At 39.0% G+C, this 19,320-nt stretch overlaps 2 protein-coding genes across 10 annotated transcripts in view; one reads left to right on the forward strand and one right to left on the reverse strand.

The window, feature by feature from the left end:
• Positions 1–3,945, forward strand: part of MAP3K19 (mitogen-activated protein kinase kinase kinase 19) — a 47,727-nt gene extending 43,782 nt beyond the window's left edge. For 2 of the 3 annotated variants that reach the window (XM_070423085.1, XM_070423087.1), the window contains 3 exons: positions 247–387; positions 1,765–2,462; positions 3,464–3,945. In XM_070423085.1, coding sequence (XP_070279186.1) covers positions 247–387; positions 1,765–2,462; positions 3,464–3,530 — 906 coding nt within the window. In that variant the 3' untranslated portion in view covers positions 3,531–3,945. Of the gene's footprint in view, positions 1–246; positions 388–1,764; positions 2,463–3,463 lie in introns of those variants that run through there. The other variant, XM_070423088.1, reaches the window with a different exon arrangement.
• Positions 3,946–7,217: 3,272 nt separating this feature from the next.
• Positions 7,218–19,320, reverse strand: part of CCNT2 (cyclin T2) — a 41,785-nt gene continuing 29,682 nt past the window's right edge. For 3 of the 7 annotated variants that reach the window (XM_070423091.1, XM_070423089.1, XM_070423090.1), the window contains 4 exons: positions 19,248–19,293; positions 17,454–17,617; positions 15,122–15,192; positions 7,218–14,682 (listed from right to left, as the gene is read on the reverse strand). In XM_070423091.1, coding sequence (XP_070279192.1) covers positions 13,258–14,682; positions 15,122–15,192; positions 17,454–17,617; positions 19,248–19,293 — 1,706 coding nt within the window. In that variant the 3' untranslated portion in view covers positions 7,218–13,257. Of the gene's footprint in view, positions 14,683–15,121; positions 15,193–17,453; positions 17,618–18,928; positions 19,294–19,320 lie in introns of those variants that run through there. The other 4 variants (XM_070423094.1, XM_070423093.1, XM_070423092.1 and 1 more) reach the window with 3 other exon arrangements.

A 19,320-nucleotide genomic window follows, 5' to 3' on the forward strand; every position in this document is an offset into this window, starting at 1 on the left:
TTGGCAACAAGTCAGAAGTAGGCAGAGGAGTGGGAAAGTTTCATAGTGGAAAAAGGGAAGGCTTCAGGTATGACCTGATCGGAGGCTGTTGGCATGGGTTAAGTAGAAGGGGAATCCTATGTAATTAGTTAGGGGTGCATATTTGCCTTTTCCTAGCTAGCTGATCCTAAGTTAGAAGGGAGGAAGCCACCTCTTCTCTCCTCTTAGAGTTTAATGGTGACTTTTCTTTTTATCTCATTCTTCCAGAGACATAGTAATGGGTTCGGAATATATGACGAGGATAAATTTCTCAATGACAAGAAAATATTTTCTGAAAATAGTTTAAAGTATGAAGAAGCCATCCTGTGGACCAAGGGTGAGATCCTTGGGAAGGGAGCCTACGGCACAGTAAGTTAAATGGGAAACAAGATGAAACTCCAAACCCCCACTCCTCCTTGACCCCTCCCTCTTCTTTAATACTCTGAGTGAGCCCTCCCCTCCCCACCCCACATCATACTCTTTTATTTAGAACTATTTCAGTTGGGAGTAACAGGAAACCCAAACTGGCTTAGGGAAAAGGCAGTTCACTGCTTTATGTAACTAAAGGATCTCAAGTAGGTCTGGCTCCGGGCACAGGTGTTTCAGGGGTGAAACAATGTCCTCAGGATCTGGCCTCTCTAATCGCCTTCCAGCTCTCATTCTCAGGTTCCTTGTGCTTGTACAATGCCCATCACATTTCTAGCCTCTCCTTCTCCTAAGTTCAAGTCCAGTGGGAAAGAAATCTCTTTGTTCAGCAGCTCAGAGTATGTTACCAGAAGAGGGGAGAATCATTGCTGAGTGGAAGAAACAAAAGATGTTCCTTACATTTTGTGAATTGGAAAAAAAGATCACTTGAAGTCCTAGCAGTATTGATAGTATTTACATAGATTGGTAAAGAGAAGACTGTCCCCCAGATAATGCATGTTACGCATCTAGCTGGAGACATTTGAGGAATCAGTGAAAAGGTAGGAAGACATGGCAGGGGTGACTGCTGAATTTTCTCAGGACCTGCCTTCCTCTGTCTCCTTTGAGCTTTAGTGCTGGGGCTGACCAGCAAACCCTGAGTGATGGATGAATGATTACTCGGATACACATTTCTGTGAAAGAGAGGGCTAAGGGACTGCCTGGCTAGAGAAATCAAACTGCCCCGTTCACCCGTCTCCTTAGGCTTTTATTGTTAACAACAGCTTGAACTAAAATTAACTTTTAGATACTATCAGCAGGGTAAGCATCCTTGAGAAGACACAGGCATCTGCAGTGTCCTTTAAGCAAGGACGTCTAAAGACTAAGCATAAGGATTCCAGTAAACACCCGGGAGCTTGCACGTACACTTGTTTGGAAAGGTCAAGGCAGGGGAGGTTGCCTTTAGCCAACTCCCCCTGGAGGTTCCAACCTTTCAAAGTTTGCTCCTTACAGACTTTCCAACCAGGTCCCATGCTTCCCCACACTTGAGCACTGAAATAGCCCTATTTTAGTTATTACACAAGGAGCTTTCCCAAACCACCATCTCAGTTAGTCATTGGAGGTATCTGTGAGGTAAGAACTGTACCTCAGCTTTGTAGATGAGAAAAAATTGAAGTCACAGCTGTTATACAACTTACCCAAGTTACACAGCTGGGGATGGGTGAAGCCAGGATCTAATCAATACAGGCCACTTGTGATATCCACTCACCATGCTGCTCATCCCCATCTTAGCTCCACTGAAACACTGGTTATATTTAATCATAGGTATTGGTTTGCTTCTAGGTATATTGTGGTCTAACTAGCCAAGGAGAGCTAATAGCTGTAAAACAGGTGGCTTTGGATACCTCTGATAAATTATCTACTGAAAGAGAATACCGGAAACTGCAGGAAGAAGTGGATTTGCTCAAAGCGCTGAAACATGTCAACATTGTGGCCTACTTGGGGACATGCTTGGAAAAAAACACCGTGAGCATTTTCATGGAGTTTGTTCCTGGTGGTTCAATCTCTAGTATTATCAACCGTTTTGGGCCATTGCCTGAGATGGTGTTCTGTAAATACACAGAACAAATTCTGCAAGGTGTTGCTTATCTCCACGAGAACTGCGTGGTGCATCGAGATATCAAAGGAAATAATGTTATGCTCATGCCTACTGGAATAATAAAACTGATCGACTTTGGCTGTGCCAAACGTTTGGCCTGGGCTGGCGTGAATGGCACTCACAGTGACATGCTTAAGTCCATGCATGGGACTCCCTACTGGATGGCCCCAGAGGTCATCAATGAGTCTGGCTATGGGAGGAAGTCAGACATCTGGAGTGTGGGCTGCACTGTGTTTGAGATGGCCACAGGCAAGCCTCCGCTGGCATCCATGGACCGGGTGGCAGCCATGTTCTACATTGGCGCACACCAGGGGCTGATGCCACCCTTACCTGAACACTTCTCAGAAAACGCAGCGGACTTTGTGCGCGTGTGCCTAACCAGGTAAGGAACTGAAGGCAGGAGGAGGAAGATAAATGCCCAGAGATTTCAAACAGCTCACATTTCCCCTGCAATATATGGCCCAGTCGAACCTCCACTCAAATTATGAAATCAAGGAGCAATTTTGTACCAAAAGGAATCATCATTAGTCATTTTGGATGGCTGTGTGCTTTATTGTATCAGAGGAAGAGCCTCCTAGAAGGGGAGAGGTTTTTATTTCTAAATGATTATATCACTTTTCCCCCAAAGTATTTCATTTCCACCTGGGCTATTCTTAGTGGTTATTTGCTCCAAAACTTATCCAAAGATGCCAGTTTAACCAAAAGAATGCCTTGGAATAGGTCATTGCAGATAACTATTGGCTGGTTCATTCATTCATTGACTGGTTCATTGGCAAAGGCTTTTTGATTTCTTGAGGGGAAGAAACAAAAGCACAGTTATACTAATTGAGCAACTGACTCCCTTTACTTTATGCTCTTCCAAGAGTGCCCCAAATAGGATCATTTCAATTAATCACCAGCATATATTTAAATGTCTCCTTAACAGCCTTCGTTCTGGATTCCTGTGCCTTGAAATTTTAAAGATAAATGTAATGCTGGTTAAAAGTGCATTAAGCTTTTTTTAAAATTATAATTTTATTTGTGTATAAATTATACCCAAACTGAACAAAACCACAATGTGAAAAATAGGACCCACTTTTAATCATAATAGCTACTGTTTTTTGAACAATTACTTATGTGCCAGACATTGTTTAACAGCTGTATATACATCATGTATTTCTCCCAATGAGTTAGGCATTACTGTTATTTCCATGTTACTGATGAGGAAAAAGTCTGAATCACTTGCCTAAGATCACACAGCTGAAAACTGCAGACTGGGCTCAATCCATCTGTTTGACTGGCAGAGGTTGTACTTTCTTCTTCAAGTTGGCATTTTGAGTCAAGTCTATCTGGTTGGCATGCACATTTTTGGATGTTGTTTCTAATGTGGTTTTCCTCTCCTAGGGACCAGCACGAGCGCCCCTCTGCTGTTCAGCTCCTGAAGCACTCCTTCTTGAAGAGAAGTTACTGACTACGCACCAACACTTTCTTTCCAGTTCCATTACAGAGCCGGTTATTGCTTCATTGTGGGGATGATATTAAAGGACCTTGGTTTTCCTACTGGAAAGTCAACCTAACCCAGTTTAACTAGATCCTACAGTGTCGCTACCTGAAAAGTTTGTTACACAGTCTCTCGAAGGTTCGGGCACGATTACTTATGTATATGAGAAAATTTTTTTAGAACAATAACAACCCCCCCCCACCCCACCCCACCCCGCTCCACGTATCCAGTGTTTACAGTTTTGACTATCCAGTAACTATAATCTCTATTGCTTATACAATATTTCTTTTTATTTTTGTCCTGTCCATTTTAATGTCATTAGTTTAAAATAAATTGTGAAAACAAACAAAAAATTATATTTAATTGCTCAGTGGGTAGACACTTAATTTTTACAAAAGAGACTTGAGGAAGGTGAGAGGTTAAAAGTAGAGAGACACTAGGCTGTGTTTATTTTGGGCTACAATCTTAACCTTGCAGGTGATGGGAGCATCATGGTTAACAGGAAGAGCTAAAGGCCTTAGTATTTCACTATCAGAGGGCCCCAAACTCCTCTGAAGTCTCCAACTACAAGAAGCGGGTTATACTAAGTGGCCTCATAAACCTCAGACTGCTTTTCCTATAACTTATAGTATGATTTGAGGTCTTCACTTATTTGTAGGGTGAATTAGGTCATTGCCACATGTAGAACTAGCTAAACCTAGCCCACTGGTGGGATAAAGCTAGACTGGATAGGGGGAGAGGATCAGCATATATAACTTTCAGGGCACCCTGGTCACTTCACTCCAAGAACATCCCCACTTAGGCCACTCTCCACCTTCACATCCCAAACACTGATAAACCTCACCAAAATGAACAGGGACAAGTTGTCAAAATTATTACAAGCCCTTGTTTTAAGTTGGTGGACTAAGCATATTTGATAAGGTTTCTATAGCTGGATGTTTTTTTTAAACTGGCTATCATTTCAACATGTCACAACTACAAACTTGAGGTACATTCTAACACCAGTTGTCAGACTGTTAAAGTTAAGCTGCTGCTTCAGGTTTTGAGAAATACATGTGAAATGAAGTCCAGCTGAGGTAAAACAGGTTTTACTTTGGTCAACATGCTTACATGGGTTTCTGTGAGTATACTTTCCTTCTTTCTCTCCAATTTGTACAGTTCTTTCTCATAGTTGAGAGGAATTTAAGGGATATGTTGTCTCTTATTTTACTTACAAGCATACCTCATTTTATCGAGATTTGCTCTATTGTATTTCACAGATGTGTTTGGTGTTTTCTTCTCTTTCTTTTCTTTTTCTTTCTTTTTTTTTTTTTTTTTACAAATTGAAGGCAAGACCCACCACCAGCAAAAGGTTTGCAACTCACTTTATTGCAGTGCTTTGGAACTGAATCTGTAATCTGAGTTATTCCTGTATTTGTGTATCTACATAACATGAAACATCATTTTATTTAAGTAGGGCTTACATTTAAAATTTTTAGTTGGGATCTTTAGTATGATTTAAAATCTGAGTGGTCTTACCTTATTTTGGAGCAATTATTTACGTTCAAGCCTATTAAACCTTATGGGGAAAGGGCAGGGAGTCAGATGTTTGTACTACGTATACAAATCACAGTAATGGACACGTGTCTTTGGTATTAACAAACCTATCCCTCTTTTATGGATATAGAATTCTGAAGTATTGGAATATTAAACAGACCCTTCAAAACTTTAAAGTTTCGCCCTAGCTGGTCTGGCTTAGTGGATAAAGCATCAGCCTGTGGACTGAAGGGTCCCGGGTTCGATTCTGGCTAAGGGCATATGTCCGGGTTGCAGGCTCAATCCCCAGTAAGGGGGGTGCAGGAAGCAGCCAATCAATGATTCTCTCTCATCATTGTTTCTATCTCTCTCTCCTCCCTTCTTCTCTACAATCAATAAAATTATATATATTATATATAACTTTAAAGTTTCAATAGGCCAGCCTTGGTCCTAAGAAGAGCTGTTGGTTAGTTAAGACATGAGATTGGAATTAGTTCTCATCATTGCCCAAGTGTTTGACACTTAGAGCTTCCTCAGTAGGGTCTGGAAGGAGACTGGGAGTGCAGATAGGTGGAGTTGGGAGGGCTAGCATTCACTGAGCTCTTGTTAGCAAAACACACATCATTTACTTCTGGCTGCTGTTTGGGTTGGTAGTTAGTAATTCCATTTTATTAATGAACAGGGCTCAGAGCAACATGATCTTCTCAAGGTCATCCAACTGGCAGGTGGGTGTTGGGACTGCCACCCAGACTTGTCTGACTTTAGAGCGCTTTCCCTGCTGCCTCCCAGATGCATGGCTTAAAAATAAGTCACATCGTTAAATTTTACTCAAACAAAACTTCACTGGGATGCTGATAAATCCACCAGTCCTGTTAGTGGTTTTGATTACATTAAGGTGTGAAAAGCTTTTCACTTGGCAGTATTGCCTTCCCCTCTGACCACCTCCCCTTTTTACCAAGCACAATGCCCATTTTCACATTCAGAGGTGCATTTCATTACAGGGTGAATCTTCCTGTATGCTCTGGGCCCCAAGCTCAACCAAAGGAAATATAACTCCCCAAGTAAACTTCTAAAAGCAGTTCCAGTTCTATGGCCTTTGTGGCCATTTCTCAGTGGCTGAATTAGGAGTTGCCATAGTGGGAAAGAGTGATCTCAAGAGTATGGGACTGGGAACATGCTGTATTCCACTCAACTGCTCTATCGATCCTCCTGCATGACCACTACACCAGCCCTGGGACTTCCAGTGTAATGAGTTGTTCTGAGATGAAAAACCCACTCAATCAGCTCAATGAGCAGCCATAAGCCTCCATCACCTACTGGTGTGTCTTTATTCATCATACTTGCTGCACTTGTGTTAATTCAAAGCAGCTACATAATGTAGAAACTTGCATTTAAAAAGGCTTTCCAGCTGGTATGTGAACTTGAAAGCACCCAGTTTTGGTAGTCTACATCTTCACTGGTTCTCAACAAAGTTAACAAGTCTTTGCGAATGGCATCAGTGTGAGGTGGGAACAGCAAACACTCAGAGCAAAAGCTCTATTATACTGTCCTATTGCCATGGCTGCCAAACCTGTGAAAAACCACGGCTGAAGTCATCCCTAAAGCAGTTGCTACTACAGGTTATATCTTCAAAGACTAAAAATACTGAGTTCAGGTATATGTCTGGACATTTATAAGGTTTAAATAAGCCTCTTAATTTCATGGCAAAATGATAAAAACCCTAACTAGTGAGGTCCTCCATTGCTTTGAGAGGTGATGTTGCAGGGAGGGAATAGGCCGATCCATATAGTAGTTAAAACAAAACTGCACAATTTTAAAAAATGGTACTGAAAACAGAAGATGACCAATGAGGGAAGAAACAATGGAGTAGGATGAATCACTAAATGGAATTACTACGTCTGGTTAACTGGAATTACTGACTTTATAACATTTCCAAATAAAACTCATGTAATTTATTATAAGCCAATGATAACACCTTATTGGTGTTATCAACACAAGATGAAGACAAATCTTTTAATGTGATTTCAAAACATTTCAATTTGGGCTTCAAATGCATTTTGGAGGAAGTAGCTTTTCTACCCTAGTTCTGTATTATTAAAGCCATGCAAGGCTTCCATTTTTTTCAGGTGGAAGGTGCAGGAAATCAGTGGAGATGGGAGGGGGTTGGAGAAGAGCAGCAATATTAAAGTAGTTTAATTAGATTTTTATGGTTAATCCCCCTTCCATATAATTGCAACTACTTACTCTTTGGTTTTTGTGGAGGTGATGTAAGAGGTTAAACAAAAAATCCCAAAGTATGAATTAGAGTGAACAACCCGAGTTCTGTAAACGGGAGGCATGCAGTGCTTAAGCACATGTTGAAGTTTATGCACCTAGATTGGCCTTCACCATTCTCCCTAATATCCAAAACATATACCTCTATTAGGATGCTCTTCCATATCATCTGTTCTTTTTAGCCCTTCCCATCACCCACACCTTAAACCTCATACCCTATGATAGGTACTATCACCAGCATGTTGTAGGGAAGAAAGTGGTGGAGCCGAGATTGGAATGCGGACAATCTGATCCCTGAGACCATACTCCTTGATGGTATCTGAAGTTACTCAGAGTAAGTTATAGTAGGAGACCTGATTTCCCACATTTCCCAGGGACTGAAAGTTATTTCTGATTCACATTAACAAGACATATTAGAGCCTTGGATTTATGTTGTGAATACACAAATTTTATTAATTCCTTGTAATAGATACTGAGCTGAAATTCAACGACTAATTGAATTCATGCCGTATACACATATTCCTGTTTTGGATTTTCTATCAGCAAACATCTCAATCAATAGTTATTGGGGGATTCAGAAAATGAAACCCCATTATTGACAACAAAATGAGTACATGTGAAGTTTTTCAAACCTAGTGAAACTGCTTGAGAATAATAACGTACTCATTAACAATAGGCAAATCAAATTAAACCAACAACTGAACAGGTTTAAGTGAGGCTTCCCTCAAAAACTTTGAAGAGAAATTAGTTTTCAGAATTTACTTTTGAGCCTGATGGATCAGAGTGAACAAGTCACCTTTATAAGAAAAATATTGTTCCTAGCCACACAACCTTCAATGACCCTTGTGTACCAACCTAAGAACCGTTAGGCAGAACAGATACTGTTAAATTACATAGTCCACAAAAAGAGCCACAGGCACAAAAGCTAGCTCTGCGCAACTCTACATTGTGGAAAAATGAATGCATGGCATCAGACTGAAAACACTTTGAGCATCCCAGACCCACTCACTGGCTGTAAAGATGTTTCAGAGGCAAACTTCTTTTACAAAATAAGCAACATGTCAGCTTACACTGATCGAATTTCAGATATTAACATAGCTGAATTTTAAATTCTCAAATGAACACATTTGTATAGTAACTTGGCACCCTGGGCAGCCAGGGACAGAATGTGCTGCTTTTCTAATGTAAAAATGCCTGTCTAAATGAGCCCATTATAAATAAACGAATTCGTGCACGGGTGGGGTTCCTTGGCCTGGCTGGCAACTGGGGCCGATCAGGGCTGTCTAGTCCAGTCCGGGGAAGGGACCACGAGAGGTTGGCTGGCCGCAGGATGTTGACGGTGGAAGCACACTGACCCCTGGGGGCAGCTCCTGCATTGAGCGTCTGCCCCCTGGTGGTCAGTGTGCATCACCGGCCGATCGGTCGACCAGTCGTAATGATCACTTAGGCTTTTATATATATGACTAGAGGCCCAATGCATGAAAATTCATGCAAGAGTAGGCCTTCCTTCCCCCGGCTGCCGGCACCGGCTTCCCTCCAGCTGCCAGCAGGCACCCAGGACCTGGGTTTCCCTCCTCCAGCCACTGGCAGGCACCTGGGACCCAGGCAGCTTCCCTCTGGCCGATGGCAGGCACCTGGGACCTGGGCTTCACTCTGGCCCCTGCTTTGTCCATAATGATGTCCGGAAGGATGTCCGGTCTAATTAGCATATTACCCTTTTATTATTATAGATGGGCACATGAGACAGCAAGATGCATACAATTACCTAGCAATTTAGGCATGGTACTAGGTGAGAAACAATTACTTTCTATTTAGATAAAATTTGGGAAGAGTGAGATTTCTTGACAATACAACCTTCTTCCTTTACAGATAATATAATATACCATGTTAAAAAAGTCCTTACTTATTTCCAAAGCCCTAAAATATCTCACCAACCAAGGGTACTTAAAGAATACATAACAGTCTTTCACTGTTTATTTCTAAGGTTGGTTAAAGGGATAAAAATCAGCAATTTTAACTGATCAAATATAACAAAAATGTGCTTTAAGTGCTTTTAAGGCAAGGCATTCAATAACAAAAAACCACTTTAAATTGGTTATCTAAAATAGACCTCAACTAGTCATTTCTTTAGTTCTAAGGGGATAGACAGGCCAAAATTAAGGTATCCAACTGACAAGAGGAAAATTCTGATGTCCTATCCCAAATTAAATTACATCAGGCTGGAGGGGGGTAGAGACAGGAAATAAATCAGTTAACAGAGCCTAGGAATGAAACCAACAAGACTGTTCATATTCCTGAACGTATGCTGAAACTGGGAATTAACTTCCAGGTTCCTACGATCTAGAGAACAGCCATCATCAGTGATGCCTCATCCAGTTTACACATGAATATTCCAAACTGTTGCCCACAACCAATACAAAAGCATCAAATACCTTTCCTTTACAGCCTATCCTAGAATGGTCCCTGTTTCACCTTTTCCAGCCCCTTTTATCTAGAGCCAATGTGAATTCTTTCATAACCTCTTACACTTTTCTTCCCCAAACTCATTGTATGAAAGAGCCCCACCCACCCCAGGATGGTGGCTTAGATTGTATGCCCCAGGACCCGACCCTTACTCTGGCTAGCCCTTTTTTTCAGAAAACCTTTCAGCTTTGAAGATTTCTAAGAATACAAAGTAATGTAAACACCCCTCATGAAATTCTGTATGAAATCAGGTATCACGGTAGAAATTTTCTTGGACTCTTATGAACTCTAATCAGAATGAATAGCAGGCTCATAGGAAGAGCCAGATGCATCTATAAATACACTCAAAGATAAAAATTAGGGATGATTTATATGACTTTTCAGTATCTAAAAACCTGCAATAAGAAAGGAACCTCAGATTTAAACAAGAAAAAATAACTAGGATTTTTGCAAGGTCTTACCAATAAAGACTACTGCCAGTTTTGTAAAGTAGGCCTCCAGGAAAATTTCTGTGAAAAGATATTCCTTTGTTTTGGTTCTAAAATACTGTGTTTTAAAGTAGCTAAGGCAAATATTAGGGGGCACAGCTCAATGTTGGGAAGTTGGTTGAAAGAGGTAGAAGTGAAGCCTTTGTATGCAGTGTGCTTCTGCATAAAGGTAACAACCTATGACCTGGGGAGAACACAACTAAAAAATGAATCACTCTTTTATACGCTGTTAAAAGATAATGCTTTTTAATATTTCAAATAGTTTTAAAAATCTCATCAAAAATGTTTCACCTTAACAGTACTTTGCACATGTGGAATTTCATACCTAAATTTGGTGATACTATTTTGGTTCATTTATGGCTACTTACAAGAAGACTCAGAAATAATGTCCATTCTCTAGAGTCTTTTTCTTTGGTTGAGCCTACTGGGACCAGGCTGATGAGACAGCTAAAGCAAATTCATGGTAATATGAATTATGTGAATTTTCACTGAATGGAATTGAAACTTAAAAGGATTTCCATATTTATCCCCTTCGTGGTTTTGGAAGCTAATGTCCCGTTCAGAAGTTAAAGATTTTGAACAGCTCACACAATCCTGTAAAAATTACAACTGGCTGCCCTTTAATAAATAAAGTCATTGTAAAGATTTACATTTACAGAGTGAAAAGAGAATACACAGCATTTTAAATTCAATTTGGGAAGTACTAATAAGTACTGACCCATAACAATATACACTAGCTAACTTTTTAACTGTCCATCATTAGCACCAATAAAGATTCAACAAAATTACTTTTATTCCCACATCTCAAAACAATTCTGCAAATTCTTTGTGAAGTTTAAGTATAGTCACAGACCTTAAATATTCACATTGTTTTCTATGTCATACTGAAAATATGTTCACTAATTTTCTGGATATTCTTTACAAAATCTTATTAAAATTCCTGGTATTATCATCCCTAAGTATACAGTAGCATAACCACACTATGTAGTTTCACATGATAGCTCCTTAGAGGTTTCACATCTAAATTACCAAGAACAAAACCCTTCCCTCCCTCATTCTGTACTCAGCTTAATTCTATATACTAGTCCTTGGATTATGTACCACTGTCAAAGTATAACTGCATCAAAATTATGTTAGTGGATAACAATAATATGCCATACAAAACAACAAAGTTACACATAATGACAAAGATTACTAAAGTTATGCAAGACGAACAAATGTTAGGACATGCTAGCTAGGGAAAGTCCCTAGAAAGTAGCTCCTACTATACTAAATTCAAATAACATTAACAAAATAACAAACAATTATCTTTTAAAAAATTATAAAGCTATTGGCAAATTAGGTAATTGCTAAATAAAAGTAGAGCACAAGATTAAACTCTAATATTTACAACTGCAACATACTTGAATAAAATTACAATTGTGCACATATCAGTGGCTTTTTAAAACAAAAATAAATCATATACATAGAGGAAAAATGAAGACAGCTTTCAGTTCAACAGAAGCTGAATTCAACCCATCTCAAAGATACTCAACAGCTCAAAGATTTACCACAGAATAAATAGAAAACTCACTGATAAACCAGGCCATATTACTGCTGTTTAAAACAAATTTTCAACAAATTAATGTCTATTGTTTATTCAAAGTCAGATGACTGTGCCAATATGACCTCAACAGGACTATACTGAGACGTGCAAACAAATGTAAAACCTCCACTAGCTGTCTACCTTTTTTCCCTCAGAGGTTCCTGATTAAGCTATAAATACAGGTACAATGCACAGTGATCTTTTCTTTTTATTGTTAGAATATAAAAGAACTGAGAGAGTAATAGTTTTAATTTTATTTTTAAAGGAAGACTGAATTTACCTGAAAAAGAAATGTGGCATCACACACAAACAAGCTTGAGGGGAGGAGTATGTTTGAGAATACACTGTCATTCCGAATGCTGAAGGAAACGTGATCCCTATTTACTGTTTAACTATGTAGTGTTGACGTTTTTTCTTTAAGGAAAAAACTTATTTTTTCACTATGTACTTTTTGTGAATTTAGTTTTCAAATCACAGTAATCTACATAACCATTATTAATAACTCTGTGTTATAGTACTGCAACAAACCAACAAACATTTAACTGCACTTCACATCAAGAGTATGTAAACTTAATTTTTTCCTCTTCAAGCCTTTAGAAAACTAGGGGCTATTTCAGCAGCCAATCTGGTCAGAACCTCTGAAGGCAGGTCAGTGCCTCACAGTGTAAGTGACCATCTGTGGCACTGCATATCCATCTGGTATTGAAGCGTCCCCCTTCAGAGGCTTCCAGTAAGGCCTAGAGTTTAAGGTTAACATGAAAAGTGCCACCTTTGTTTTAGATTAGTGATGGACTCTGACAAGATAAAATAAAGTTATTCTGTATATTGTTATACTTACAAGCAGCTCCAATCCTGAGTATTTATGGTAATATCTAAACATACAAAAATGTATGTACATTTTTCTCCACTTTCCTGTAAACTGTTTTCAGTATACTGTTTTATCCCTTTAACATTGAAACATGCAAATCATACATACAAGTATAAATACACAAAAGAAAACAATTTACACTCATTCAAAAGTCAAGCAACAACAAAAATAATATAGCTACAGTATTCAAATTATAAATAACAAATGCTTGAGGCATCTTATATTCCTAGAAGCAGCCAGCCATTCATCCTAATGTTCTCAGCTGCAATTGTAGAAATACTGAGCTTTGCACCTTCCATGCTTTTACAGTATTTATAACACTATCATATGTGGAGATAAAGACTTGTTTACTATAATCTCTTCTTTTCAGAATGAAGAATAAAGCAGCACTTACAAATATTGAAACAGTGGCAGCAACAGCAGGTGTTACCACTGCTAGATCAGGAGGATTCCATTCTAACAATTTTTAAATTAAAAAAGGAAAGGAAAAATTGACCTAAACAATTACATGTTCATTCCTTGGGCACTTAACAGCGAGTCCAGCATGTCGTATGTGTCTTTGTAGTCCATATGCTGGCTGTTTGTACTGTACTCGTGATGGACATCAGGACCGTTGGTCTCCACTGGCTTCTTGTCCAGTTTCACGAGGGTGCTGAGATGTCCGTAGCCCACCTGGTATGTGACAGGGGGAGGAGGGGGTAAGGGATGGTTAAAAACAGAGTTGTGAGAGGATATATACTGCTTAACAGAGGAGGAAGAACTAGATGAACTACCTGAACTTTTGGAACTTTTGCTCATTTTGGCGTGATGGTTGTGAGATGCATCATTGACATGCAGCTTCTTCCTTGAAGAGCTGGAACTAGAGGAAATGCCATCACTGCTCAGGCCAACAGGACTCCTCAGAACAGTGGGTGGTATTCCATCAGCACTGTGTTTACTGCCACCACTGCTGCTGCCACTGTGTGAGTGGGAATGCTTGTGACTGCTGGGGTGGTGGCGATTGGAGGGATGTTCCTTGTGCTTATCTTTATGGTCTCTGCTAATATGTGGGCTGGAATGCTTGCTCTTCCCACTGCCTTCATCAGAAGAGCTGTGCCTTTCTGAAGAAACTTTTATCTTCATTTTCAGTTCTTCTTTACTGGCACTTTTATCAGTGGGTGGTAATGGGATCCGTAATTTCAGCGATCCACTTTTTTCCTTCTTATCTGCCATATATTTTTCAGGTTTTTCTGCATTTGTGATGGGAATTTTCATTTTAATGGGAGAAGTTACAGAGCTGCTGCTGGTTGCCTGCGACTGCACGTGTTTGTGTTGCTGTTCTGCCTGGGCAGCTATATAATGATCCCTGACATCCAGATCAAGGGTTTCTAGCTTACGTTTTTCTCTGTATTTATCTAAAGACATCTTCTGAGGAATAACTCCTGGAGTAGCAGATATTGGTCCATGGTGCTTACTGCTCCCTGCTTTATGAGTATATTCTTGCTTAATAGAAGAATGATCAGAAATTTTGTCAGGTCTGTGATGCAATCCTGAATGCAGGGAGAGAGAAGGTCCCTGCTGGAAGTTGATGTTGTACTGGCTACCAGACAGAGATGTCTCCTGTTTCTGTGAATATATCTGCTCGGTCCTTGCTGATTCTTGATGTTGAGGCCATTCTTGGTGTGACGACAAACTGTATGAGGTACCTGGCATGCCTGTTGCTAGCACTGACAAATTATCAGACGTATGGCTGTCTTGAACAGAAATATTTCCTGAATTCAGAGGTACTGGTGCAGGGAATGCTGATGTAGATGGTTTCTGAAAACTTGGGTTTGCAGGCACACCAGCAACACTATCTACTAAAATGGAATTTTGGACCAAAGATGAACCAAGAAGCGGTGTTTCCGATACTTGTCTATCTACTTTTGGTTTCTTAGCCGCCTGATCAGCCTATTTAAATAAAACACAAAAGAAGCAATGACAACAAAGGAATTTAATACACAATTCTTTGCTTACAAAAATTCTCTATTTATAAGCATAAAACAAGACTATAAAATGTTGAAAGCACTAATTTTGGAATTTGATACACAACCTAGCCACCATTTGAGAAAGTAACTTAACTTGTCTAGGCTTTAACTTCCCCATTTGTAAAATGAGAAGAATATTTCCATCATTGTGGGGTTTATAAAAAATTTATAAAATACTCGGCAAAGTCCATTGGACATAGTAGTTGAATACAATATATGTGTATATAGCTTCTGATACATTATAATTATTCAGGAATACTGGAAATAAGAATATTTAACCCCCAACATTCAAACTGGTTAGCTTTGTAATTGTTAGATAAATGACAAACTGATAATCTTTTAAACCCTGCTAATTCTCTTACCCTCCAGTTTCGAATCTTCTTCAACCTACTAGGCGTTTTCTCCAGTATCTGTAGAAATTCATGTGTTAACTCTAAAAATAAAATTTAAATTTATAACTTAGAAGGTGCCTTTATGATTTAAATTTCTCTCAAGTGAGCAATATTAAAAAAGTTCTCAAGAGTTCATCTACTTCACTATCACCCTCCTATTCAACCTTCAGCATTTACAGCAGACATAGCTCTAAACTAGTATTTTTAAAGAAAATCACTCTCCCACCCCAATTTTATATGCTTGCTCACAATCTCTGGAAAGTTTAGTAGCATTAAAAAAATATTCTCCCAAAATATAAGCCTCCACTAAGCAAAAACAATAATAATATTTGATGCAGGCAAGATCCATCAATAGGTTTAAAATTAGTGGGCAAAAGTTTGAGGAAAAAAAAGGATATTTGTATAATCCCAACATATCTTCTTCAAGATATTAATTGCAAAGAGAAAAACAGTAACTTTACAATGGAGAAACAAAGTAAATACCATCTTAACCAAGTGATGATGGTTATCATTACTAGCAATAAGAGGTATCAACATGATGTACCCCCAATAAGATCTATACTAATAAAAGGGTAATATGCTAATTAGACTGGACATCTTCCGGATGACCATCCAGATGTCCTTCCTGACAAAGCCCGGCCCAGGCGAAGCCGCCTGCCCACGGTCCCAGGCGCTGGTGCCTGCAGTTGTTGCCCAGGAGAGGGAGAAAAGCCATCCACCCCGTGGTCCCGGGAGCCGGTGCCTGCGGCCTGGGACAGGGAGAAAAGCTGCCTGCCCCATGGCTGCGGCTGGCCTGGGCAAAGCCGGCCCAGGTCCCAGGTGCCTGTGGCCGGCCAGAGGGAGGGAAGCCTGGGTCCTGGATGTCTGTGGCTGGCCAGAGGAGGAAATCCTGGGTCCCGAGTGTGGGGCCGAGGCAGAGGCAATTAGGGGCGGTCAGGCCAGCAGGGGAGCAGTTAGGGACTATCAGGCAGGCAGAGGTGGTTAGGGGAGATCAGGCAGGCAGGCAGAGGGGATAGGGGCAATCAGGCAGGTGAGCGGTTAGGAGCCAGTGGTCCTAGATTGTGAGAGGCAGTCGGACATCCCCCGAGGGGTCCCGGATTGGAGAGGGTGCAGGCTGGGAGGAGGGACCCCGACCCTGGTGCACAAAATTTGTGCACCGGGCCTCTAGGGTATTGATAAAATGCATTTCTGTGTTTCTAGATGTCCTCAGTTGCAACAGACATAAATCCTATTTTCCATTAGCTTCAAATTTTGTGAAGGAAGTTGGGGAAAGCCCACAAAAAGAGTAAGATAAAACCCGACATACTAGTTTAGGCACATCTATTAAATAAGAATGTTATCTATTTCCTTTCTGAAATTTATAATACATAGCTAAAATGTCTTAATCTCCAAGAATCTCCTACCTCTGGCCAACTTCTCTTATGTCTTAACCAGAGAAATTTATCAGGAGACCCTCAAATCCAGATTCAATTTAGAGAACTTGTACCCCCAATTTTTCCTTGTCAACTCACATTTAATGATGTAAGACAACTATGGCACATTTCATCAGTGGAACTACAGAGCAAGAACTGTTACCCAGAAAATACCATTAGTTCATTGCTTCACATCTTCTGCAATACCTAACTTTGAGTCTGTACATTTTAAACTCAACAAAACTAACCTTTGAGTTTGAGAAAGCCTCAAAGGGCTTGAGATATTCAGTGGTGGTTAATATATGTACACTTTATTTTTTTTAGGCTAATGAATCCTTATTTTCATCCTGTGTTCATTTGATCATGTAATTATTCTTTAAAATCTATTACCAAATTGTTAAAAAGAATCATAGTTATGTTTTTAAAGTCTATTTTTTGAAATACAAACTAAAATATTAATACATGAAATAATGATATCTGGGATTAGCATTAAAATAATTATAGGGGAGCCCTGGCTGGTGTGGCTCAGTTGGTTGGAGCATTGTCCTGTACACCGAAAGATCGTTGATTCAATTCTCAGTCAGGGCACATACCTAGGTTTCGGGTTCAATCTCCGGTAGAGGTGTATACGAAAGGCAACCAATCGATATTTCTCTCTCCCTCTCCCTTTCCCTCTCTCTAAAATCAATAAAGGCATGTCCTTGGATGAGGATTAAAAATTAAAAACTGCAGGGGAGGAAGGAAGCGGAATTGGGCAGAATTGGTAACTATTCAGTTTGGCATGAGCATATGGAATTCACTGGTTTTCAAACCCATACAGAATTAGATAGAATTTTTCCATAATAAAAATAAATATTTTTAATTTAAAAATGATTATTTTCTCTACTTACCATCCAATAATTCTAAAGTAACTGTAGGATCCACATATTCCCACCAATGTTTTCCATCAGTTGACACAGGAATCTCCCAATTGGACCATTTGCAAGCCAAATGAATGCATACACATGCTATCACTGTTGGTTTGTACTGAAGACAGAAGGTGGTAAGATGTAGACTGTTGTGGCGCATGTTTGAAAATGAAGAGTCATAGAAATTCAAATATGTAAAACAAAGAAAAACATTTACCAGTAAGATTAGAACAAAAACAGAATTATAAAGGTTTTCTTCTGTAAGCCTAGAGTACAAAACCTTATTTTATTATGTTAAAAGCTAACACTATACTTACAAAATTCTAGTACTAAAAAAACCCTATACATTATGAACATTCCCCATACTCTTAAGCCTGAGTATTATATTAATGTTTTATTAATACTAATATATTAATATTTCTGAATTTTGCTTTTACATCTAAATTCAAAGTGTTTTTATTTCTTTATATGGAGGTGAAGACATATACCTAATACACTTCTATTTCCAATAACCACTATATACCAGTATAACACCTTAAACTTTTTTTGGTGGCATTTTTGTTTCTTTTGTAATACCATGGCAAAAAAGTAATGAAACAGCAGAGGGCTCCTGGTAAAAGTGACACATTTCAACACTGCATTATAATCAGAGATTCTACCATTTGGCTTAAACATAATTCTCAAGTAAGTTAAAGAGAACTTAACACTTATCTATGTAAATCTCTGTCTTCTTTTCAATAGAGCCACAGAGAAAACTTACCTTTTGCGTAACAGCTTCAAAGCCCAATGTTGCTATGAACTACAAAAATACTTTTTTTCTCCTTCCACTACACTGGGCATGTAACATGTTACAAGTAGGCTTTTCTAACCAAAGTTTTAAATTTAAGTGGTTTTTTATGCTTTTGTTGTTCAGAATTCCTCGGAATAGAGGTTAAAGCCCAACAACACATATCTGAGGAAATACATGGATATTTGCTAATCCAAAATTTTAAATAAAACTTAACAGTGTCACAAAAAAATTAAGGGCCACACAAAGCTGGTTTGGTCCCCTCCTCCCCAAAAACCCATTAAAAAAAACAAATTTAAATAATTAATATAATCAATACAGAACAGAATTTTATATTAAATATTAAAAGGCTTTTAAAAACTATTCTTCCACTTCAGTTTCAGAATTAATCAAAATGTTTATTGATCCATCACAACCCACACCATATTTTATTTATATAAACTGAAAAGGAAGTAAGGTTTTTTAAAAGTAAAAGTTGTACTTATGCACATCAAGGCACTGATAGGAGTCAACTACTTCTAATTTACTACTAATGAGTATTATATAACCAAGTTATAGAAATTTTATTTATTAAAAAACTTTAATGATTAAAGTTAAGATTGGATCAATGTGAAATTTTAAAAATTGTCATTTAACTATAATTATAAACTAGAAATAGCTTTATACTTACCAAGTTGCTCGAATTTCTACGTTAAGTTTAGCTCTGTGTAATCTTTAGCTGCTATTCAGGCTACCAATTTTAGACTTATGCACTCACAAATCGAGAATATGTCATCAGAAAGCACCACTACACTTCACATTGTGCATTTAACCCCTCTGTGCCCAAAGTCCCTTGTACAATACACCGCAAAGCAGACAGGAAGGTACCACCACAGTAGATGGTCCAGTCTCCTGTTGCAACAAGGGTAAGAGACACATTGAGGGGGCCCTGCATTAAAGGAAGCTATAGTGTGCTACAACAGTGCAACAAAGAGGGTCAGGATAACAACCTGTTGGTAGCCATGAAATAGGATGTCTGTGCCAAATCCTTGCTTGCTGTAAGGAAAAAAAAGAAAAAACGAA

Source organism: Myotis yumanensis, unplaced genomic scaffold (assembly GCF_028538775.1).
Source record: "Myotis yumanensis isolate MYYU_CA2020_CCGP unplaced genomic scaffold, mMyoYum1.0.hap1 SCAF_8, whole genome shotgun sequence".
NCBI classification, from domain to species: domain Eukaryota; kingdom Metazoa; phylum Chordata; class Mammalia; order Chiroptera; family Vespertilionidae; genus Myotis; species Myotis yumanensis.